Source organism: Amphiura filiformis, chromosome 14 (assembly GCF_039555335.1).
Source record: "Amphiura filiformis chromosome 14, Afil_fr2py, whole genome shotgun sequence".
NCBI lineage: Eukaryota > Metazoa > Echinodermata > Ophiuroidea > Amphilepidida > Amphiuridae > Amphiura > Amphiura filiformis.
In genome coordinates this window covers 145255-168458 of record NC_092641.1, presented here as the reverse complement: position 1 = coordinate 168458, position 23204 = coordinate 145255, and the positions used below count along the sequence as shown (strand labels likewise).

Below are 23204 nucleotides of genomic sequence, written 5' to 3'. Positions count from 1 at the left end.
GCTTGTATTATAAATCAATCAGCGCATTGATCACTACTCACTATTCATTAATGGAGAAGCATGTAATATAATTGTGTCACATCGTACCTTTTTTATCTTAATTTAGTTCCTTATTTTTTCTTATTAATTACTTTAATCGAAGCATCTCCTTTTTATTGATGACTTTGTCCTTTTAATTAGATGCAAATGAATGTTCAAGTAGACCATGTCAGAATGGAGGTGTCTGCACTGATGGAAGAGGGCGCTATACATGTTCTTGTCCTTTGGGTTTCGCTGGGGTAAATTGTGAAATCAGTAAGTATATATGTAGATTCATCGGTAATTGTTGTGATTGCAGATTATTTAATGTTGGGCCACCTAAACACATATCATGTGCTGGAAAATCAAATTTACACACAAAGTTAATGTTAAGTTAAGTGTTTTTTTTAAACTTATCCTTACTTATTATCTCTAAATATGAATGCATCAATGTAAGCTTGTGTGAGTTCGTTTATGAAAACATTTTAAAAGTGTGTGATCATGCATTGTGTACCCGCGGGTACCGAGTGTCCGCAAACGTGGACCCCACTAACTCGGACCCCAAAAAACTCAGAAACCCCAAATTTAGGGTGGTAACTTTGCATCCCTTTTATCCCTTTTATGGGCCCACGTTTTTTAAGATTTGCACTATAGGGTAAACTCGAAAACGGTGCCCCAAACGGACATACTGTATGTATAGTTGCTTTGAGCCCTTTGGGTTATCGCGAAAATGTATGTTTAATATATTAATTATTTCATTGTTAGCGTTTCCCTTAATTTCATCCATAAATAATCACAGAGTATTATCTGTTTACAAAATAAGCAGTTTTTTAATTGTTTTCAGATGCAATTAGCGTGCAATTCATTATCAGCACTACCTGTTAAGCAAATAAACTAGGACCTTGCTCGTGTTTACATTGTTATAGTCAAAAACAGATAATATGCATTGATAGTAAAATCCGTTTCTGAGTATACCAGGGATGGATGGATGTGGTATAACTGGTATTTTGAAACTTTTCCTACTAGGAATTTTATTGCCATTCGATTGATATTGATATGACAAAGACAATTGAACAAGTATTAAATCAAAAGAAAATATTAATACGTCCACTTTTAATCGATTTTAATGTGTTTAGGTGGCAATTTGGACTGAAAATGAGTCATTCACCAGATATTGTTGATTACAGTCATTTTCATCCATGAACAAAACATCTATACAGCACATTTCATCCATGTCCCTGTTTTCATATATTAATGACTGCGATTCCAACCCATGTCTGAATGGTGCTCCATGTATTGATGGTATCAACGAGTATACATGTCAATGTATAGTGGGTTGGACAGGTACCAACTGCCAAATCAGTCAGTTAACTACTTATCCTACAGCACATTTCATATCTGCTTAAACTCTACAACAGCCTCATCTCTTTTTCTGAAAAAGACACATCTTGAAGGTCAACACAAGAAATTCATGCATATACAAAATGAAGAAAATTCTTATTGCCCACCTGGTAAAATGCATACTCGTAGCCCAATCTCGTGCATCATAGCACTCAGTTTTGGTTTGTAATTTCAAAATTTTGCAATTAAACATTGGTGCTTTCAAAATGAGATGCAAAAAACCAAATGTAATACAAACAATCATTATATTAATACAGATATAGCAACTTTTCCATTCTAGAGATTAGACCCAAAACAAAATCCGCTTAAATTAAGTGTAAATTCAGAATTAACCCGCCCATGGCGGAATAAACTGGTATAATGTAATATGAACAGTTAGTGCATTCGTGTAAAATTATGCATTCAGTCAAGGGAAATAGCACAGATGGATGTCATCTTAACCTGTGATTTGAGTTATTAATTATTTATGTCCATGTTTCCAGATATTAATGACTGCGATCCCAACCCATGTCTGAATGGTGCTCCATGTATTGATGGTATCAACGAGTATACGTGTCAATGTATAGTGGGTTGGACAGGTACCAACTGCCAAATCAGTCAGTTAACATTGCATATCTACTTAAACTCTTCAACAAGCCCGTCTCTTTTTCTGAAAAAGACACGTCTTGAAGGTCAACACAAGAAATTCATGCATATGCAAAATGAAGGAAATTCTTATTGCCCACCTGGTAAAATGCATACTCGTAGCCCAATCTCGTGCATCATAGCACTCGGTTTTGGTTTGTAATTAAAAAAACTAATAAATAATCCCATCAAACAACCGTGAGCGGGTCAGTTGCCTGATGAAGTCTGATGGTTTCAGACGCAACGTAGTTGCAAAAAAATGTAAGTTCCAGTATTTGATTTAATTCAAAACCTTGTGAAACAATCATTATATTTATAAAGATATTGCAAATTTTCCATGCTAGAAATTGGACCCAAGACAAAATCCGCCTAAATTAAGTGTAAATTCAGAATTAACCCGCCCATGGCGGAATAAACTGGTATAATGTTATATGACCAGTTAGTGCATTCGTGTAAAATTATGCATTCAGTCAAGGGAAATAGAACAGATTGATGTCATCTTAACCTGTGATTTGAGTTATTTTAATATTAAAATTATTCATGTTCATGTTTCCAGATACTAATGACTGCGATCCCAACCCATGTCTGAATGGTGCTCCATGTATTGATGGTATCAACGAGTATACGTGTCAATGTATAGTGGGTTGGACAGGTACCAACTGCCAAATCAGTAAGTTAACTACTTATCCTATTTTCGTCAAATTGTAACCGATTTGAATGTGTTAGGTGTCAATTTGGACTAAAAATGAGTCATTCACCAGATATTGTTGATTACAGTACTTTTCATCCATGAACAAAAAACATATACAGCACATTTCATATCGGCTAACTCTACAACTCTAAAACAGCCTCATCTCTTTTTCTGAAAAAGACACATCTTGAAGGTCAACACAAGAAATTCATGCATATGCAAAATTAAGAAAATTCTTATTGCCAACTTGGTAAAATGCATACTCGTAGCCCAATCTCGTACAACATAGCACTCAGTTTTGGTTTTTGGTTTCAAAATATTGCAATTAAACATTTGTTCTTTCAAAATGAGATGCAAAAACTCAAAATTAAGAGTAAAATCATAATTAACCCACCCATGGCGGAATAAACTGGTATAATGTAATATGAACAGTTAGTGCATTCGTGTAAAATTATGCATTCAGTCAAGGGAAATAGAACAGATGGATGTCATCTTAACCTGTGAATTGAGTTATTAATTATTCATGTCCATATTCCCAGATATTAATGAATGCGATCCCAACCCATGTCTGAATGGTGCTCCATGTATTGATGGTATCAACGAGTATACGTGTCAATGTATTAATGGTTGGACAGGTACCAACTGCCAAATCAGTAAGTTAACTACTTGACATTTTCTCTTATATTATCGAGTATTACACTGACAGCACACAGCAGGACCATGCACTGTAGAAAATTGGATAGGCCCCTATACGTAAATCTAAACTATGTTTCAGTGTATCAATCAAAATAAATGTCGATGTATCGCTGTTTATAATACTGGTGATAAATGCGAAATAAGTAAGTGGTTGCGTCTACAACACCAGGCATCGTGTTTCCTTGTCCTTATTTTACACTTACACGACCTGCGCATTCTCTTGATTTCGCTGCAGTTTACTTTCTTATTTCTTATGCTTTTTTATGTTATTTTCTTTGAATTTCTTTTTCATTGTCTGCATTCTTTTGCGCTTCATTTTCGTACTTGTTTTCTGTTCTTGTCATTTAATTTATTCTCATCCTCCTTCTTCTTCTAATTATTGTTGGCAATGTCTATCTTGAGTTTCTTCATGATAGCTTGAGCGTGTAGCTGGTATTTGATTATATCCTGATCTTTTTCGCTGCATTGTCATTTTGTAACATATCCGACTTAAACATGTATAATTAATAGAGCAAAATTATAACTATTCTATAAATTAAATAAGGTTTTTCAAACTCTAATGGTGACCGCAGGTTAAATTGCTAAAATTTTCATTAATCACACCTAAATAGACAATACGCATTTTGTAGGCAGGAGCTTTATAATCAGCGCCAAAATTGCAACATTGAAACAAACAGCTATACAAACATCCAACCCACCCCATCCACCCCATCCCATCCACAACTATACAAACATACGACCTCACCCCATCCACTAGTAGTTGTACTTTTGTACTTTCCTAATTATTAGAAAGTTTTATAATGAATTCTGGGTTTTAAAAAAAAAATATTATTCAACTCCCAGATGTCGACGAGTGTGCCTCCAACCCATGTCTTAATGGTGCTACCTGTATAGATGGTATCAACCAGTATACGTGTCGATGTGTATTGGGTTATTCAGGAATCAACTGCCAAACCAGTAAGTTAAATACTTGAAGAATATTTCTACTTACTAGTAGTAATCGAGTAGCACACCATATTATATGCATAGTGTAGAAAAAAAGGAAGAGGTAAATCTATAATATGTTTCTTCCCAGTAACAAATTGTTGAAATTATGTTTTTTTATCAATTAAGTCGTGAAAGGTGAAGCACATTTTGGTCTAATCAGTTTTGGTTTGTGGTATCAAAATATTGCAAATAAACATTGGTTCTTTCAACATGAATGCAAAAACCCAAGTCTAGTCAAACAATCATTATATTTATTAAGATATAGCAAACTTTCCATGCTAGAGATTGGACCCAGGACAAAATTCACCTACAGTAAGTGTAAATTCAAAATTAACCCACACATGGCGGAATAAACTGGTATAATGTAATATGAACAGTTAGTACATTCGTGTAAAATTATGCATTCAGTCAAGGGAAATATAATAAATGGATGTCATCTTAACCTGTGATTTGAGTTATTAATTATTTATGTCTATGTTTTCAGATATTAATGACTGCGATCCCAACCCATGTCTGAATGGTGCTCCATGTATTGATGGTATCAACGAGTATACGTGTCAATGTATAGTGGGTTGGACAGGTACCAACTGCCAAATCAGTAAGTTAACTACTTATCCTTTTTTCGTCGAATTTTAACCGGTTTGAGTGTGTTAAGTGTCAATTTGGACTGAAAATTAGTCATTTACCAGATATTGTTGATTGCAATATTTTTCATTCATGAACAAAAAACCTATACAGCATATTTCATTTCTGCTTAAACTTTTAAATAATAAGATTGAATAAATGTATGAAGTATTTTTAAATGGTTTGAAAATGTGTACCTTACTCATAAAGACTTATTAAATCAGATTTAAATTTGGATTTAAATAGGTTAGTAGAATTTGAATTTTGTGTGTCATGAGATATTTTATTCCATAAAATGGGACATGATGATCTTATTCCTTTGGATGAGAAAGCCGTTTTATTTCTAACCAACTGGTAATCGTTCTTTCGTCTTGTGTTTATGGTATGGACATTTTTTTCTTTTCATGAAATAACATTTAAATAATATTGGTAATAAATTAACAGAATGCTTATACATAAAGATTCCAAGATAATATTTATACATGTCAGAGATAGTGAGAATCTTTAGACTTTTGAATAGTGGAGCTGAATGAGCCCTAAAATCACTCTTAGAAATGTTTTTTACGACTCTTCTGTAATTTGTCCAAATAAATCATATGTGTATTTCCCCAAGTCAACATACCATAGCTCAAATACGGCATTATCAATGAAGAATATATACAATACGTTATACTTTTAGGAATAAAATATTTTAACTTATGCATAATACCTAAATTTTTAGAGATATTGTTAGGTATTGCTTCAATGTGATATTTAAATTAATATTAGTTATAGATATTTTAATAATTAAAATTATTCATGTCCATGTTTCCAGATATCAATGACTGCGATCCCAACCCATGTCTAAATGGTGCTCTCTGTATTGATGGTATCAACGAGTATACATGCCAATGTATAGTGGGTTGGACAGGGACCAACTGTCAAATCAGTAAGTTAACTATTTGACATTTTCGCTTATCGAGTACTACACTGACATCACACAGCAGGACCCATGTACTGTAGAAAATTGGGTATATGTAAATCTAAAATATGTTTCAGTGTATCAATCAATACACATGTCGATATATCGCTGGTTATACTGGTGGCAGATGCGAAATAAGTAAGTTGTTGCGTCTACAACACCAGGCATTAGGTTTCCTTGTTCTTCTTATTTTACATTTACATGTCCGTCTTATTCTCTTCATTTCGCTGCAGTTTACTTTCTTATTTTCTTATGTTTTCTTGGTTTTTTTATGTTATTTTCTTCGAATTTCTTTTAGCTTCTTTTTCATTGGTTTGCATTCGTCTGCGTTATATTTTCGTACTTCTTTCTTGTTCTTTTCATTTTATTTATTCCCATCCTTCTTCTTTAATATCTTTATGTTCTTTGGCTATGTCCTTCTTGAGTTTCTTCATGATAGCCTGCGCGTGTAGCTGGTATTTAAATATATCCTGCTCTTTTTCGCTGCATTGTCATTTTGTAACATATCAAACTCATACATGTTTAATTAATGGAGCAAATTATAACTTTTTTACAAAATCAAATAAGGTTTATTTCAAACTCCAATGGTGACCCGCATGTCAAATTGCTAGAATTTACATCAATCACACCTTAACACACACTATGCATTTTGTAGGCAGAAGCTTAATCAGCGCCAATATTGCAACATTGAAACAAACAGCTATACAAACATCCAACCCCACCCCATAGTTGTACTTTCCTAATTATTAGAAAGTTTTATAATGAATTCTGTTTTTTTTTAAATATTATTCAACTCCCAGATTTTGACGAGTGTGCCTCCAACCCATGTCTTAACGGTGCTACCTGTATAGATGGTAGCAACCAGTATACGTGTCGATGTGTATTGGGTTATTCAGGAATCAACTGCCAAACCAGTAAGTCAAATACTTAAAGAAGAGTAGCACACCATATTATATGCATACTGTAGAAAAATGGGAAGAGGTAAATCTAAAATATATTTCTTCCCGGTAACAAATTGTTGAAATGGTGTTTTTTATCAATTAAGTCGTGAAAGGTGAAGCACACTGGTCCAATCAGTTTTGGTTTGTTGTTTCAAAATATTGCAATTAAACATTGGTTCTTTCAACATGAGATGCAAAAACCAAAATCTAGTACATACAATCATTCTATTTATAAAGATATAGCACATTGTCCATGCTTGTGATTGGACCCAAGACAAAATTCACCTTAATTAAGTGTAAATTCAGAATTAACCCGCCCATGGTTGAATAAATTGGTATAATGTAATATGAACAGTTAGTGCATTCGTAAAAATTATGCATTCAGTCAAGGGAAATATAATAAATGGGTGTCATCTTAACCTGTGATTTGAGTTATTAATTATTTATGTCTATGTTTCCAGATATTAATGACTGCGATCCCAACCCGTGTCTGAATGGTGCTCCATGTATTGATGGTATCAACGAGTATACGTGTCAATGTATAGTGGGTTGGACAGGTACCAACTGTCAAATCAGTAAGTTAACTACTTAACCTATTTTCGTCAAATTTTAACCGATTTGAATGTGTTAGGTGTCAATTTGGAATAAGTCATTCAATAGATATTATTGATTACAGTAATTTTCATCCATGAACAAAAAAACCTATACAGCACATTTCATATCTTCTTAAAATCTTCAACAACCTCATCTCTTTTTCTGAAAAAAGAGACATCTTGAAGGTCAACACAAGAAATTCATGCATAAACAAAATGAAGGAAATTATTATTGCCAACTTGGGAAAATGCATACTCGTAGCCCAATCTCGTACATCATAACACTCAGTTTTGGTTTATGGTTTCAATATATTGCAATTAAACATTGGTTCTTTCAAAATGTGATGTAAAAACCCAAATCTATATAATACAAACAATCATTATATTTATAAAGATATAGCAAACTTTCCATGCTAGAGATTGGACGCAAGACAAAATTCACTTAATTAAGTGTAAATTCAGAATTAAACCGCCCATGGCGGAATAACTAGTATTCTGTCGGTCCGTGCCACGTCACTTCCGGTTGATGATGCAACTCACGGTCGAGTGAAAACAGGTCCCTGATTCGATTTTTGTTGATGGTTTCTGTCATTGGTGTTATGTAAATTTCGATCGCAAATAGTCAGTGGAATCAAACAACCGTTTCTAAGTCTTCAGAGGGGAAGAAACTTACTTGATTTACCGTTTATACATGTATACTGACAAACTTAAAATTAAATTCCATGGTCGAGTGTCGTTTTTTCCGAAATTGAATGTCACTCCAACAGCATCGGTATGTTGCCTCCTTCACAGCCGGTTTCTGTTGTTCATAACAAACCGTGAGCCACATGCAGTTTGGGCCCAAGACTAGAGATATCCCGGATGTTGGACCGACAGAATAACGTAATATGAACAGTTGGTGCATTCGTGTAAAATTATGCATTTAGTCAAGGGAAATAGAACAGATGGCTGTCATCTTAACCTGTGATTTGAGTTATTAATTATTTATGTCTATGTTTCCAGATATTAATGACTGCGATCCCAACCCATGTCTGAATGGTGCTCTATGTATTGATGGTATCAACGAGTATACGTGTCAATGTATAGTGGGTTGGACAGGTACCAACTGCGAAATCAGTAAGTTAACTACTTGACATTTTCACTTATGTTATCGAGTAGCACACTGACAGCACACAGCAGGACCATGTACTGTAGGTAAATCTAAAATATGTTTCAGTGTATCAATCAATACACATGTCGATGTATCGCTGGTTACACTGGTGGCAGGTGCGAAATAAGTTAGTGGTTGCGTCTACAACACCAGGCATCAGGTTTCCTTGGTCTTCTCATTTTACATTTACATGGCCTTCTCATTCTCTTGATTTCGCTGCAGTTTACTCTGGTTATCACTCCTCACTATCATGAATGGAGACGCATATAATATAACTGTATCACATAGCACCTGTTCTGATAACCTGGATGAACTTTTTTTTTTTAATTTTGTTTACATTTAACTTATTAATTATTTGTATTCGTAGTAACTCCTTTTTATTGATGAATTTGTCCTTTTTTAGATATAAATGACTGTTCAAGTAGACCATGTCAGAATGGAGGTGTCTGCACTGATGGAAGAGGGCGCTATACATGTACTTGTCCTTTGGGTTTCACCGGACAGAATTGTGAGATCAGTAAGTATCGTAGCACGATCTCGTACATCATAGCACTCAGTTTTTGTTTGTGATTTCAAAATATTGCAATTAAACATTGGTTCTTTCAAAATAAGATGCAAACACCAGAATCTAGTACAAACAATCATTATAAAGATATAGCAAATTTCCCATGCTAGAGATGGGACCCAAGACAAAATTCATCTAAATAAAGAGTAAATTCAGAATTAATCCGCCCATGGCGGAATAAACTGGTATAATGTAATATGAACAGTTAGTGCATTCGTGTAAAATTTGAGTTATTAATTATTCATGTCCATGTTTCCAGATATTAATGACTGCGATCCCAACCCATGTCTGAATGGTGCTCCATGTATTGATGGTATCAACGAGTATACGTGTCAATGTATAGTGGGTTGGACAGGTACCAACTGCCAAATCAGTAAGTTAACTACTTGACATTTTCACTTATATTGTCGAATCGCACATTGACAGCACATAGCAGGACTATGTACTGTAGAAAATTGGGCATAGGTAAATCTAAAATATGTTTCAGTGTATCAATCAATACACCTGTCGATGTATCGCTGGTTATACTGGTGGCAGATGCGAAATAAGAAGTTGTTGCGTCTGCAACACCAGGCATCAGGTTTCCTTGCCCTTCTCATTTTGCATTTACATGTCCTTCTCATTCTCTTGATTTCGCTGCAGTTTACTTTCTTATTTTCTTATGCTTTCTTGTTTTGTTTTTTATGTTATTTTATTTGAATTTCTTTTAGCTTTTTTTTTCATTGGTCTGCATTCTTCTGCGCTTCATTTTCGTACTTGTTTCCTGTTTTATCATTTCATTTATTCCCATCCTTCTTCTTTAAAGCAAGCCTGTATTATTCATCAATCAGCTCATTTATTACTCCTTACTATCATGAATGGAGAAACATACATGTATAATATAACTGTATCACATAGCACCTGCTCTGAAAACCTGAATGAACTTTTTTCGCTTAATTTTGTTCCTTACTATTTCTTATTAATTTTTTTTCGAAGTAACTCCTTTTTTTATTGTGTAAATGTGTCCTTTTCATTAGATATAAATGAATGTTCAAGTAGACCATGTCAGAATGGGGGTATCTGCAATGATGGAAGAGGGCGCTATACATGTACTTGTCCTTTGGGTTTCACCGGTGTCAATTGTGAGATAGGTAAGTATCTATACTGGAAAAATAATTGCGATTTCAAAACGGAACAATATTGGAGGTAAATTTGTATTTTTAATAGATGCACATAGATCTAATCCTGCACATTATGACACCACATTGAATCTCAACAAGTAAAGTTACAAGCAATTGAATCCGTTTTAAAAGTGACAAACTGGTCTATACAAGGAGCAAGGATTTCAACAAGCGCAACAAAGAGACAACACAGTTTCTTCAATTAAGCTTAATTTAAACCAGTTTTTATTTCAGTTTGTATTTTTCTGTACTTTTCCTAACTTCCATTTTATTTGTCAGTTCTTTTGTTTCAGTTTTCTTTGTCCCTTTTGTTTTAAACTAAAGGCACGCATAAATTAGCCATTCACCACTCTCAAACCAAATGTCTAGTGCATGGAGTTTTGAATAGGCCAGTTTGTCACTTTTAAAACTGGACCGTCGTCTAATCAAATGCCATAAAGTGCCGGATTAGATAGTGCATCTATTAAACAAATACATTTATCCAAATATGGTTTAGTTTTAAAATTAGGATTTTTCTTCCAAGTGTAAGGATACTCTTTTGGCGCAGTATATGTTATCACATTGGGAATTAATGTTGACAGTAGATATATTTAATCTCAGGCCAAGTGTCACATGGATAATGCCATGCCATGGAAAATCACCTTTGCTATAGAGGCACAGAACAAACTTCCATACATTGCCTCCAACCAACGAAACATATATACATAGATTTTATGTGACCCTAACAATGAAATTGAATACTCTGTTTGAATTTTTCAGTAATCAACGTATGTAATAGTTCACCATGTCTTAATGGAGCAACATGCAATGACATTGGAGCATCATACACTTGTACATGTGCTCCTGGGTGGAATGGAGTAAACTGTGAAAGAGGTGAGCTACTTATGTATCAATTTAAAGCGTATGCGAGCTCGTGAGAATCTTGTATTCTTATACAAATAGCCTATCGATTAGTCCGTATATTAGCTCACCATATAGGATATAGAAACGTATAATATAATTGTATGACATCGCACCTTACTTTCCTAATATCAATTCGTCAGCCTGCTACGCTTTTTGTCTAAGTCATATTTGTAATTTTGAGAAAAAGTACAAAATATGGTTCAAGCATGCATTTTAACATATTTATTCACCAATCTTTGCACAAGAACAAATGATAATGATACAAATGAAAAGGAATAATCTGACATAATTAGGGTGATTACGTAACTGATGCATGCTTGAACCGCAATTTGTTCTTTGCTCTCAAAATTACAAAAAATGACTTGGACAATTAGCGTAGCAGGCTGACGAATTTTGAGAACAGAAAGTACTTATGTAAATTCATTGGAAATTAATATTGTGACTGCATATAATTATATCTTGGGCAACCTGAACACATAATTATAATATGCTGGGAATCAACTTCAATGTCGAAGTACAGAACAAACATCCATCTGCAGTTTCTGTAAAGCATATATTGCCACCAACCAAAAAAATGTTCAAAGATCGTTAACAAAATCACATGTAACTCTAAAAAATATAAAATGGAGACTCTGTTTGACTTTTTAGTGATCAACGCATGTGATAGTTCACCATGCCTTAACGGAGCAACATGCAATGATATTGGGGCATCATACACTTGCACATGTGCTTCTGGATGGGATGGAGTCAATTGTGAAAAAGGTGAGTTTATATTAATATGAACGTACTAATGTAAGCTTCACATTACAGGTGAACATTTTTTTGATTTTAATTTGGTTAACCAACAAGTACTGCATATTTAAAAAAACATGAGGTCACTGTCAAAAGGTCTTACTTAATCCCCTACCTAATACACGTTGGTTGCTATATGTGTATGTAAATGCCACATTCTCTATATATCTTATGGAGTTAATATTCACCCAGGAAATTATGAATGAATCTTGTAAATAAATTGATCATGTAGCTACGAAAATGATCATGTAATGCAAAACAAAGTATTTGCGTTAAGCACTACTTTCCAAAGACAAGTTTTTTGTTGACTCTCACCACTTCACATCTAAATGTGTACGTACCGTCGCTATATCCGATTTCTAAAACTTTTTGTAATTTTAGAAATAAAACTCTCAATTTAAGATGGCATACAAATCTCAATTTTTATTTTGATGTCCTTATTTTTCCTTTCGATGTGACGGTTATAAAAATATAAAATGAAGATTTTGTTTGATTTTTCAGTGATCAACGCATGCAATAGTTTGCCATGTATTAACGGAGCAACATGCAAAAACATTGGGACATCATACACTTGTACATGTGCTTCTGGATGGGATGGAGTCAATTGTGAAAAGCCTGATATGACAGGTGATCTTTGTTAGCTTAACAGTGAACCCCATAAGAACTTCCTGCCGATTAGCCAAAAAAAAAAAAAGGTTTTCATTATTAATTGGACCAATCAGCATTATTGTTAGAATGATTTCACCACACAAAAAAATGGGGTGAATTATTTTCAAAGCTCCATTCTGATTGGTGATTAAAGTGAAGATATCATGTAATTGACCAATCAGTGGCAATGTTAGATCGGCAGGAAGTGCTCATGAGGTTAATTGACAGGTTTTTTTGGAGATGTCTAGGTGAACCGATTTTAAAGTCACCGTAACCTAATAAGAATAGACAAAGGGTAACCGAATAATTAAACAATTACTACCAACAGTCCATATTAAAGGCCTATTCAGTGATCCCAGCGCAAGTGTAAAAAATAATACAATAATTGTTTATTACAGCTTAAAAGTGAAGGATAAGGCATTCAAATTGCCATTTGGTATTTTTGAAATGAAAAATCTGGCAAAAAACGTAGAAAACGACAGTATTGACGAAGTTGAAGCCCCATTCAAATACATATGTATATAAATTACAGATTCATGTAAATGCCTCCAGCTGAACCACTAGCAGGCTATGTTAGCACATCTATGACAATCAAAAGGTTCCAAAATCTGAATTTTGATTTTTACGATCGTCAGGATGTTCAAATCACTGAATGGGCCTTTAACACATTTGGACAACCGGTGCGATGTGCATTTTGGCCGTTTTATGTCGAAAATTAACCTGTTGTAATAATATTGCACATTGCAGTAGATCCTATAGTTATTCTGAAATGTTGACCGGTTCCTCAATGAACATAGCGGGTACTGACGTAGCATGCTTGGCTGGAACACCTGAAATGAGAGTGAGGGACAGAGAGTAGATAAAGAAAGAAAGAAGATATTAAACAGTGGACAATGTAAAATAGTATACAACTCACTTTTTACATGTGTTGATTTTATTCCTTTACACATTTATCCATTTATGCAGGTTGTCCGCCTAACAAACCCAAGGTTAATTGTGATGTTAATCCATGTGACGGCAAAACCTGCACTAAATATCCCTATGCTAAATGCGAGCCCGACTACTGCGGAGGTTGCAATTATAATTTCATATGGAAGGAAAAAAACTCAAGTCTCACAAATGTAAGCAATGTATCCTAGTAAAGTGAGATCCATGTGTGTTAAATATAAATAAGGGGACCTCTATAGATTCCCATAGTTGTATTCTATGGTAATTGGTATAGTGTTTCCCATTTCGCGGTCCCGGTGCCGTGTTTAGCGACATTCCATGTTAACCAAATGTGCAAAAGCCTGAGCTATTCTTTGTCCTTTAGGCTTCTTTCAGCTCAAAATTGACATATATTTTCCTCGAGCTAATTTGTCCTATTAGACCCTAGACTTATTCTTAAATTTAGGTCGGTACGGCACCGAAAGCGTGGGGGCACTGACGTGTTCCGCCGGCAAGGAAGTTATTCCGGGGAAATGTTTACAAAACACGCGTGAAGAAACAGGAATAACACTCATGATCTAATTGCAATTTCAAGCCATTGATATATATAGAAAAGATACTAAATATTATATTTCTAAATGATGATCTCCTCTCATACCACTAATCACATTAAATAAAACATTTACATGTACACAAAATATACACAATTTACCAACCGCGAAAGACGCTGACCACGAAAGACGGATATGATATCTCAATCAGAATCCAGGCGCTGACTACGAAGAAAGAAAATCAGGTGTGCGCTACGTCTACGTGGTAAAAGATCGTATAGTGAGTAATTAATCGATTGAAGCAAAATAGCGATATAACACTAGCGTACGTCTCTTCATATACATATATTTATTTCACCGTTGCTGTTCTTGTTATTTTTTCATATAAAAAAGGTGGCAGAAATAAACCAGGATGTCAAGTTGGGCAAAATGATGGAAATAAAGGGAATGGAAAAGGAAACGACCCAAGTTGCAAAGATCGTAAGTATTCAACATGATTGGTGCTTAGACACGGTTGCTATACACGTACATTCGTTTCTCTCTTTCGTTTAATCCTTCTTTCTTAAATATTTCTCTGTATATTTCTCTGTGTGTTTTACAGAAAACGGAGCTCCGGAGCCTATGGAATCTGCACCTACGCCTCCTTCTGGTATGATATTGTGTATATGAATAGATAACACCATTGACGCAATCGTAAAACATCGACATAAGTTGGTATTTAAAAAAATGTGTACAATGGGTACAAGCTTACTCGGTAAAGCTTACTCGGTTTTTGTGAGACACTTTGACAATCACACTTATCTGCTTATTATGGAGTAATTGTAATTAGGTCGGATGTGGTTTTTGCAAAGGCGTAGCGATTTATAGTGTATTACGCACAGGACCAACGCCTAGACGTTGATCCACAAGCCCAAGCCTAAGGCCACCATGTCGAATTAGAAGTACGAAGAGATATTTATCCTAAATTGATAGTAATAGATTAAAACAATGTTTTAATATTCTCGCACGTGTATGGCATTTTTGTATGATAACAGAGAGTCTTTTAATATATAATCTACTTTAAAGTAGGTTATTATAATCTTCAACGTATTTTATAAATCGATATGTGGCTTTTATTTGCAGGGAAAAAATCGTCTGGATCGTCTAGTTCAGAGGAGGACCGATGGAATGTACCATCTGGTGTATGGAACAGGCATGAAGGTAGAGGATCTAGTTCAGAGGAGGACCGATGGAATGTACCATCTGGTGTATGGAACAGACATGAAGGTAGAGGATCTAGTTCAGAGGAAGACCGATCGAATGTAAGGAAAAGACATGGCAGACCATCTGGTGTTAGGAATACTGCAGGTGGAGGATCTAGTTCAGAGGAGGACCGATCGAATGTAAGGAAAAGACATGGCAGACCATCTGGTGTTAGGAATACTGCAGGTGGAGGATCTAGTTCAGAGGAGGACCGATGGAATGGGCCATCTGGTGTCAGGAACAGACATGACAGACCATCTGTTGTTAGGAATACTGCAGGTGGAGGATCTAGTTCAGAGGAGGACCGATCTAATGTGCCATCCGGTTTACGGGGCAGAATAGGCAGGACATCAGGAGCAAGGAATGTTGGCAGAACATTAAGTTCAAAAGAAAAATCGAACAGATCGCGTGTGCCTTCCGCTGTTAAGGATAATACAGGTGGATCGTCTAGTTCAGAGGTCAAATCGAATCGGGCGTCTCGTGTCAGAAATCGAATTCGTGGTAAGCTATGTTTTAATTGTAACTAGCTATTCTATTGATCATTTCGACATTTTAACAAATGCTTTACTAAGAAAAGTGTGTCATTCTTTATGAGAACATCTTAAATGTGCGCGCTCAACTTGTGAATATTACGCATTTATAAGGGGTTGACGTAGTGTGAGATGTCGGAATAAAGTTTGATAGTGGAGATGAGATATAAGATGTGCCATTGCAATGAACCAGTAAGAGTGCATTAAGAGTGCATTCATTGCTGGAATTTTCACTCTAAGGCCCGTTGTGTAGTTTGATTATTTGTTTATTTGCCGATGCGACAAAAACATCGACAATCTTAAAAAAAAAATGTGCTGCAACGACAAATCGAAAAGCAGAATTCAACACGAAGCATTTGTCGCCACAGAAATGAAATGAGAGAAAAACGAAAACATTTAAGTAGATAGTTATAAAGGAAGAACTAATGAAAAAAATGAAACATAGAGCGTTAGATGGAAGAAATGTAATGAGTGTAAAACATCATGTTTTAGCCATATATTAATTTATTTTAATGTTGTTTTTCAGTCAGAAACAATAAGCAACATTCAGGGACACATGTGGAATGGTAATAATGCCAGTTGACCTACAACTTCACACCTCACTTCCAAAGGTAAGTTTCTCTTTATTTCGTTTAATCCAAGACGGAATAATATTAAAAATTATTAGAATGTTACCAAAAGAACGAATACAAGATGGTAAGATGGATTACTAAATATTAGCTCCTAGATAATTAACATACAAAATGTTTTTGTTTTATTATGGTCGTACGTATAGCCTCACTTTCTATATCATAAAAATATTATATTATATTAAATCACTTAATATCTTTGTCTTGTATTTACCCTTCCAGGACCATGAAAGGAAGTCATCAGAAACGCCAGCTTTACCACTAATATAAAATTGATATTACGCACGCGTTATTGTTTTCGCGTGCTATAATTATGCGGAATTACGCAGATTGTAATATGTGCCGTTCACATTGAAACAATTAGTTTCTCTTCCTAGAATCGATGCTTGTAACCAAACAGATGACACGAATCTTAAGATTTGGTATACCGTATAAACGTAACATTGACTGCTTTTATTCGGGGCATGATTAAAATTATGGGCCCAAGGTGATCTCAAAACCATGACCATGCCCCTCGGCTCAGCCATCATGGTCATGGTTTTGAGATCACCTTGGGCCTATTATTTTAACCATGCCCCTCATAGCAGTCAATATTTGTATAATATATTATATTTCAAATACGTTAACCTACAGACATCAACAATTAACATGTACGTGAAAGTAATATTCTGAGCAAATAGAGTATAAATCATTGTCAGCATATAAATTAAATCGAATCTCAGCCAGACAAAGTCACAAAATTTACATGGTGAAATATGTTTTTTGTCATTGAGTATTGGCAATATTGTATTTCTGTCATTACTTTGCTGTCATATCCCAAGATCCAATAACATTAAGAAAGTACTACACCCCTGGCCAATGTTGCGCATATTTTTGCATTTTTCTCAGAACTTATATTGCATTGGTGACAAGTAAGATATATATATATTATAGGGCCAAGGACTGCAACTACTGCGCTGAAAATTCAGCAACTCAAGGCAAGTAGTTATTGATAGATTTATCAAATCTTGGTTTCCCTCATTTTTGACTGTAACTCCACAACTGTTGTCTGTGCTGAAATAAAATTTCCAGTGCAGTAGTTGTAGTCCTTGCCCTATAATATACATATCTTACTTGTCACCAATGCCCTATAATTTTTGAGAAAATGCAAAAACAGGCACAAAATTGGGCAGGGTGTAGTAACCTTATAATAGCATTAATAACATAACATATAAGAGTCAATGAACTGCGAACTTGGCAATTGTTTCTGCTACATATCCTGGACTCATTTACTTTCATGACTGTTAAACCTAGCAACTATTTGATAACATAGTGTACAAGAGACAGCATTTTACCTCTTACCAGTATCTTTCTCACACATATAATTCACGCTTCAAGCAAGTTTTGAACAATTTGAACCCAAAATGAAAACGAAAAGGTTATCATAAACCTTAAATTTTCTTTATACCAATTTGAAACCTTAGTTCATTATGTAATGTGATCAAGCAAAATAGGGCGGATGCCTGGAATAATGATTTTGAGATATAGCCTATAACAATATTCAACTTCCTTTTTTATTTTATTGTTCTCAGCAACACTTAAATGGCTTTACCGCTGGAACTGTACAGTTTTAAACAAACTAAAGCTCTGAAAATGGCTTATGGGTAATGAAATTGGAAACTGAATTTTGATTCTGATCGACATCTTACTCATTTAGCTTGATTGCATCACATATGACCCTTAGCATGTTTCGTAACCAGCCTCTACTGGCAAAGTACAAGAAGATTGGTTTTACCTTGATTTACCTTGACAGGTGTCAGGAGAGTATACTCACGAAACATGCCTGACAAACAATAAAGGAATGAAAAGGCCATGCTTTCATATACAAATTTCCTTACGCATTTCTTAACAATTGATATTGATCATAAACATTGGCGACCAAAACATGTCTTCTTGGAAAACGTTTAGTAAGGAGTTTTCCTGTTTACAGTGTATTTTAATGGCGGGGTATTTTCATACCTATTATTTACGACACAACAAGGCCTCTCCATTTCCTCTAGCTTCAGTTTAAATTTCATCTACCGTATCAGAAGTCAAATAAAAGCTGCTAAGCTGTAGTTATGAAACGTACTTTGTATTTGTGAGTATTATTAACCCTGTGAGAACTACCTGCCGATTGGCCAAAAAGAAGTTTTCATTATCAATTGGACCAATCAGCAATATTGCTAGAATAATTTCACCTCGCCAAAAAAGGAATTGTTTCAAAGCTCCATTCTGATTGATTATTAAAGTGAAGATATAATGTATTTGACCAATCAGCAGGTAGTGCTCAGGGGGTTAGGTAAAGCAATTTTATTATATTAAGAATTCTATAATATAATTTCACTAAGTTATCTCAAGAATTTCGTGCCTCTCCAAACCCTTAGTCCTCGCATTTCCCCATACAAAATTTTGCATTTTATGGAATAGTAGTTAAATCTGTATTAAAATTTAAAACAATCTTTCTCCCCGTCAAGTTGATTGAGCACCCTCATGCTATAATTTGCACTGTCTTCAAAATCAGGTAACAACAAGAATAGCGTGAAACACGTGAAACAAATAGTGTTTTGTCCGTGCGTTTTAAATGGAAAATCTCCTCTAGGTAGTAAAATGTCAGATCCGTACCTATTGGTAAATAATAAAAATATTTATCCGTTCACAGATATGTAAAAGTATACTTTTTCTGGATCGCCATGGCAAGAGCAATAATTTGGGGAACTTTTCAACAGCATTTGAGCAGTTTGAATTTTGACCTCTGTGTAAACTTTGACCCGCCATATCTCAAAATGTTCAATGCTGGCAGAGTTCCAGTAAACTTATCTTTAACGTTGGTGGTCTTGAGAAGCAATATAAATCCATCAAAAAACAAAACTATGGACACCAAAACAAGCTTCTGTGGCAAAATTTAGTTTGGCAGCTGGAATATATCCAGAGAACTTCTAAATCCAGTGGTTGTAGTGGATCTCGGGGTATAATGTGTTTAAAATACCCTATAGCAGGGTAGACTATGCCATAGTCGAATTTTGATTTAGAAAAATGTGTTATTATTAATCATGATGAACGCATTCTGTTAAGGAACTCAAAATTATACTGATATTTATTAGAAATAAATTGTAATGGAAATAAAGAGTTTATATAACTAGGCCTAGATGATTAGTGACAATAAAAGTTATATTGAATGCAGCATATCTTGCATAATTATAATTGCTCACTTAATATTGAACAACTCTGATTTTGTAATCTACCAGTTTATTGATCGCGAAAGCCCGTGCAAAAATCCGACTATGTACTTTGACTTTTAAGCAGAACTTTACTCTAAAAGACACTGTCAATCATACTTGTTTATCAACACAATTTTAAGTTGTTTATCAATACAATTTAACCGCAAGTACCAAGCATGCTGGTAAGACGCGCAAAGTGTACGTCCATACACACCACTGAGAGTTTAACTGTCGTGCCAGATCAGACGTGCCGCAAATTTCATCAATTGCTGTGTACGATATAGTTATAGGTAATGGCACGTGGCCGGAGTATTTAAACCATAGCGAGATCTGGGCCACCAAACACAAGCAAGATCCATTTAAAGATGCATTACATCATGGCCAATTTGAGAAATTGGTATAACTCTTCATAGAGTCCCGTGTTAAAAATAATAACCGCAAGTCAAAGTAAGTAGTCCACTTAGGCAGCTAATAAACAGAGGGAGTAAGATGAAAATATCAGATGTGAAAATTTATCAATTGCACACAAATGAATACAAATCCGCGTTTTATGCTTAAATGTAATAGCCAGAGTATGCAAAATGGGAAAGTGGATTACGCAAAACATGATAATATTTTTGAACCCTAACAACAGTGCTGTATTTGTCTGGAATCTGGAGTACTCTGCAGTGTGCTGAGGTACCGGCCAACCAATCACCCCAGACATAAGTAGAGGCGAATATGATTTTTTCTATAAATCATCTTCTGGAGACGCTGGGGGCTTGAAACTGACATGGGCAATTCCATGAAAAAGCCGAAAAACCTAAAATCAAAGAAAGACCTGTAACTTTTGAAATACCAATACTGCCATGGTAAATTTGGTATAACCGGTATTGAATGAAAGACATCAACAAACTCTTTACATTGAGCCATGTACATTGTTACGAGTCGTACTTGACTCAAGGCCAAAATCACCTTTTACCCGAACTCACACGAATGCACAACACAAATACACTGTTCGTTTAAGCTAACAATATCTAAGTCTTTAATTGAAAGCAAGTTTCGTTTGGTACAATGTAATGACTACAAATGCACATATACATTAATCAAATATAATCACTCTTTATCTATTTTGTACTTAGCCAGCATTCTTCTTCTTGGTGATCATAAAGTTCTTGTAATGTTCTGGACGACTGATGTAATATATCCCTATTCACTTGTCCTGCGACAATCAACAAAGTCCTTTGTACACTTGCATTGATAACTCCTTGCGTATAAAATCCTTACACGAAAATGGTGTTCTCCAAACACGTTTACAACTCCTTGCGCAATTCTCCTATACTAAACTCCTTGCGCCGTCCTCCTATGCTAAACTCCTTGCGCCGTTCTCCTATGCTAAACTCCTTGCGCCGTTCTCCTATGCTAAACTCCTTGCGCAGTTCTCCAAACTTAACTCCTTGCGTTGCTTTCTCCAAACTTGGTGCTATTTCCACCTTTCACACAATATCTTCAGGAAGCAGGACTGCGATGCAGTTGTCCCCACTTATTTTGACAGTTGCGTTGAATCAAAATACCAGACTTCAGCAAGTCGACAGAAGAATATATTTCCTTTCTTGGAAGAATGACGTTCTTTGACGTATTCTAGATCTTCTCCGACAACACTGGTAAATAGTAATACTTTGACTACATAAAATATTTCTGGTTTGTAATTTCCTTTCTTTCAAGGAATTGGACTGTAAGCATAGCCCAGATCAACACTATCAACTGTGTCAATAATTGTGTTTACATTTCTTATATATCAAGCATGGGAAAAACCCCATTCTATTATGGGCCATTTACTACCTTCACATTATCCTCAATCTGGGAAATTCCAAAGTCTTAATTATAACATTAACCTTTCACATGACATCACTTCCTGAGGGGAAATCCCATTACATCACTTCCTGAGGGGAATCCCATATATGATGTCATCTCTTTACAATCTGAAGGGGGGTTTCCAAATATTCCAAATTAGATATGATTCAACTTGTTTTGCTCAATTTGAGAGGGGAATTCCCGTAAAATGTCATCACTCATGTAACTTTGTAAACAAAGATAAATCATCAAATTAAATTACTCAGGGCACATCACAACATTGATACAGGTTTACCAGACAATTTGTTCAAAAAACTTTTTTGTGCTCAATTTTGTTATTTTCTGCCAACAAGTTTGAATCTTCTTTTCACATTTTTATTGCAAATGTTTTTTGTTTCATGAGAGATGAAACTTTGTTATATAATATTGATTTTTAAGAAGTTTGTCTCTCTTCTATCAACAATGACTTGTTATTTATGGCCGGAAAACTGTAACGCGTGTTACCGTAACGCGTGTTATCAACTTTTTTGAAGCTTACTAAAAAAAGTATAACTTGAATTATTGTTATCATAGTGTTCCAACAAAGTTTAACAGGCCAGTGTAAAGTTGTGCACAAAGCTTTCGATTTAAAAAAAATCATCTCCAGTGAGTTATCACTATAGTCTACATGTATACTCTATAACAGCAAAAATAGCAATGTCTGAAATATTGAATCTTACGCTACTACTACTAGTAGTACTACAAAATGATGAGAGAAAAACAAATAAATAAGCCAATAAATATTGATAAAACAAAAGAAAGGTGAGGAGGGAGCAAAAAAAGGTTATTCCTCAATATTAAGTCCAAGGGGTGTATAAAGAGAGCTGCTGAATCCAAAAACTTTCTTTGGTGAGGCGAGAGGGAGGGTCGGAGAGTTTGTGAGAGGCATCTATGCCTGTGATGGAGAGATCATTTATGCTGTGGAGAGTTGAAATAATTCTTCTTTCTTCTGCCTATTTTCAAGGCCATCATTATTTGACCGATTATGACCAAAGTTATGAAAATGCTCCACAGTCCCAGTTTTGACATTTAACATGACACATTTGGCTTCAAACGTCACGAATGATTAACTGTGGCTAAAAATGTGGTTTTTACCAAAAAAGCTTTTTCTCATAAAGATTACATGCTACAGTCATGAGATATTGACATTGACCTGACTTATGGGGTAAGCATAGAATTGGGGTCAAAGGCCATTAAGGGAGCATTTCCGGTACACAACCAAATAACTTCAAAATGCTTCGTTTCCTACAGATTACATTGTGCTGTGACACGACTGACACATATGCATTGACATTAGCTGGTGTCTATGGAGTAAACACACATTTAAAGTTCAAGGCCATGCAGGGGTCAAACAGGGTTGATTATTGAATTGAAAATCACCTTCACTATTTGCTGCATATTAAGTTCTGTGATCATCAGAATAATGCCAAAATGGCTCTAGCATAAGGACCTGCATATAG

General features: G+C 35.0%; 1 protein-coding gene across 1 annotated transcript; it reads left to right on the top strand.

Annotated features, from left to right (window-relative positions):
• The first annotated feature begins 1250 nt into the window (after window positions 1-1250).
• LOC140170509 (uncharacterized) lies at window positions 1251-11119 on the top strand. The gene is made up of 14 exons (XM_072193865.1): window positions 1251-1380; window positions 1902-2015; window positions 2600-2713; window positions 3274-3387; window positions 4274-4387; window positions 4902-5015; window positions 5856-5969; window positions 6803-6916; window positions 7405-7518; window positions 8539-8652; window positions 9090-9203; window positions 9511-9624; window positions 10268-10381; window positions 11064-11119. The coding sequence occupies exons 1-14, from the start codon at window positions 1251-1253 to the stop codon at window positions 11117-11119; spliced, it is 1554 nt and encodes a 517-aa protein (XP_072049966.1).
• Window positions 11120-23204: the final 12085 nt, after the last annotated feature.